Source organism: Eulemur rufifrons, chromosome 15, assembly GCF_041146395.1.
Source record: "Eulemur rufifrons isolate Redbay chromosome 15, OSU_ERuf_1, whole genome shotgun sequence".
NCBI lineage: Eukaryota > Metazoa > Chordata > Mammalia > Primates > Lemuridae > Eulemur > Eulemur rufifrons.
In genome coordinates this window covers 35039924-35042251 of record NC_090997.1, presented here as the reverse complement: position 1 = coordinate 35042251, position 2328 = coordinate 35039924, and the positions used below count along the sequence as shown (strand labels likewise).

The window sequence follows — 2328 nt, the reverse complement described above, 5'->3', positions numbered from 1 at the left end:
GGAATAACAATATCATCTTTAAGTGTTTTTCCACACAAGATAGCACTTAAATGCCCAACCCCAACACTGTCTCACAGCGAAAAAACACACACTCATGATAGAGTCAGAAGTCCAGGCTATGGTAGATGCTTCAGATGTTCATGGGCTGATATCTAAAATACTGCTCAAAGGTATATATTCATAACATCTTTAACATTCATATATTCCAGAATTTTAAACAATGCTTAGAACATTGTAGGTCAGTGATAAATATTCATGGAATGAGTGAATAAACACTCAAAAACTATGAAACTTTAAACCAAAAGAATTCTTTTCTACTCTGTGAACCCTGTTTATTAACACTTTTATTCAATTATTCTGATCTTTTATTGCACCTCCCCTAATAATATAATGGTTTTTCTTGTCTTCTCCAGAACTGAAAATGTTTCTTGGTAAAATAACAGGTTATAATATATATGGGCTGTGTCATTTCACTCCTTCTCCACTAACTACATACTTAAGAAACTTAAATAGCTATTGCTATTTTGAATTTGCCAAACAATTTGATGAATATGTTTAAAAAGTCAGAATTGAAAATGTATGTAAAGGTTCTTATGGTCACTTGTCAGAGCCCAGTAGCAAGAAAGGTGAAGCAAATGGAGAGCAAATGCACTTTTCAAGAGGCCTTGACAGTGCAGGAGATAAACTCGTAGTGGTTGACTTCTCAGCCTCACGGTGGGCGTCTTGCAAAATAATCAAGCCTTTCTTCCGTTCCGTCTGAAAAATATACTAGAGTGATATTCTTTGAAGTAGATGTTAATGACTGTCAAGATGTTGCTTCAGAGTATGAAGTCAAATGCATGACAACCTTCCAGTTTTTTAAAAAGGGACAAAATGTAGGTGAATACGGAAAAACTTTAAGGCACCATTAATGAATTAATCTAATCATGTATTCTGAAAACATAACCAGCCATCAGCTGGTTAAAACCCAAACCCATAAGTTTTGCATGTTCAAAAATGAAAGATCAAGTATAAAGACTATATACCCAGCTGTCATCTGGTTATAAATGACATAGAATATTCATTCTACCCTTTAAAAAAAAAAAAAGAAAGAAAAAGAAAATATATATTTAAAAAAATAGTAGTCTGAATCTTTTACACAACCCATGCACATGGATATGTCTGTTTTCTGATGACAACTCAATTAGCTAAACATAGGTATCTCTGGTGATTAATTAAGATTTGGGAATTAATATTCAACCTGCACAACAGTGCCTGTAGAACCTAAGACGTGGCTCTAGGCCAGGGTCAGCTGTAGCAAAGATGTTGATTTAGTCAAGGGGCAGGACACCAGGGCTGCTGGGGACCATAACGCCCTGCTGTCTGGTAACCTACCCAGGAGGTAATCAGCACAATATAATGGAGGATGTTTTGAGATGTAGTTAAAAATAATGGTAGGATAATAGACTGGGGCCAGATTGCAAAGAGCACTAGATATATCAAATTCTATTCTGTTGCAATGGAAAACCATCAACACAGTGACATGATTTTAATGGAGTCAGCAAATAACAGCCTGAGGGCCAAATCTGCCTGTTCTAGTAAATAAGGTGTTATTGGAACACAGCCACACTCATCCTTTATATAGTATCTATGGCTACTTTTGCTCTACACGGGAAGGGGAAGAATTGAGTAGCTGCAATAGACACCAAGACTATGTGGCCCATAAAACCTAAAATATTTGTAATCTGGCCCTTTACTGACCCCTAATTTAGACTTGTGTTTTAGAAAGAACTCTGGTATCAGAAGAGAAAATATTAGACAAAGGGCAAGGAGACTACTTCAAAGTTTCATTACTTATAAATATTTTCAGCATTTCCAGTGAACAAAAGGAAGGGCCAAGAAAAGACTTCTTTGAGAATGAAAATCTTCATTCCTACCAGTACCTTGTAAGTACCTTGTAAAATCTAGGGCCAAAATAACTCTGAAACACTACTTATAAATTATCTTCCCAAATTCCATAGTTCTTAGCCAACCAGAAGAATTAAAACTTCATCAAAATGTGTGCCTTTCATATAATTTCATTTTTAAAAAAAACCCAAACTTCTTTCAAGTACTTATAATCAGGCCAATTTGTAATCATTTAACCTCTACCTAGTATAGAAGCTGGAAGCCTATATATATATACATGACACAGCTCTTGTCCTTGAAAAATTTAAAGTCTGTTAGGTCGAGTCATAAAAGTAAATTCCCAACTTCCAAATAAAGTAGTAATGATGGCCTAAGAATTGAGGAAATTATCATTTCTTACTTTGCAGGACTATCAATATCAATTAACCAACCAAATCTCTT

At 35.0% G+C, this 2328-nt stretch overlaps 1 protein-coding gene across 1 annotated transcript; it reads left to right on the top strand.

The window, feature by feature from the left end:
- The first annotated feature begins 646 nt into the window (after window positions 1-646).
- On the top strand, window positions 647-911 carry LOC138395877 (thioredoxin-like). The gene is made up of 2 exons (XM_069488908.1): window positions 647-749; window positions 793-911. The coding sequence occupies exons 1-2, from the start codon at window positions 647-649 to the stop codon at window positions 909-911; spliced, it is 222 nt and encodes a 73-aa protein (XP_069345009.1).
- Window positions 912-2328: the final 1417 nt, after the last annotated feature.

Excerpts from the sequence above, each read along its gene's own strand:
- LOC138395877 (XM_069488908.1), top strand. The coding sequence starts at position 647 with ATGCACTTTTCAAGAGGCCTTGACAGTGCAGGAGATAAACTCGTAGTG. Across the intron at positions 750-792 it reads AATAATCAAGCCTTTCTTCC|ATGTTAATGACTGTCAAGAT; the intron begins GTTCCGTCTGAA and ends TCTTTGAAGTAG.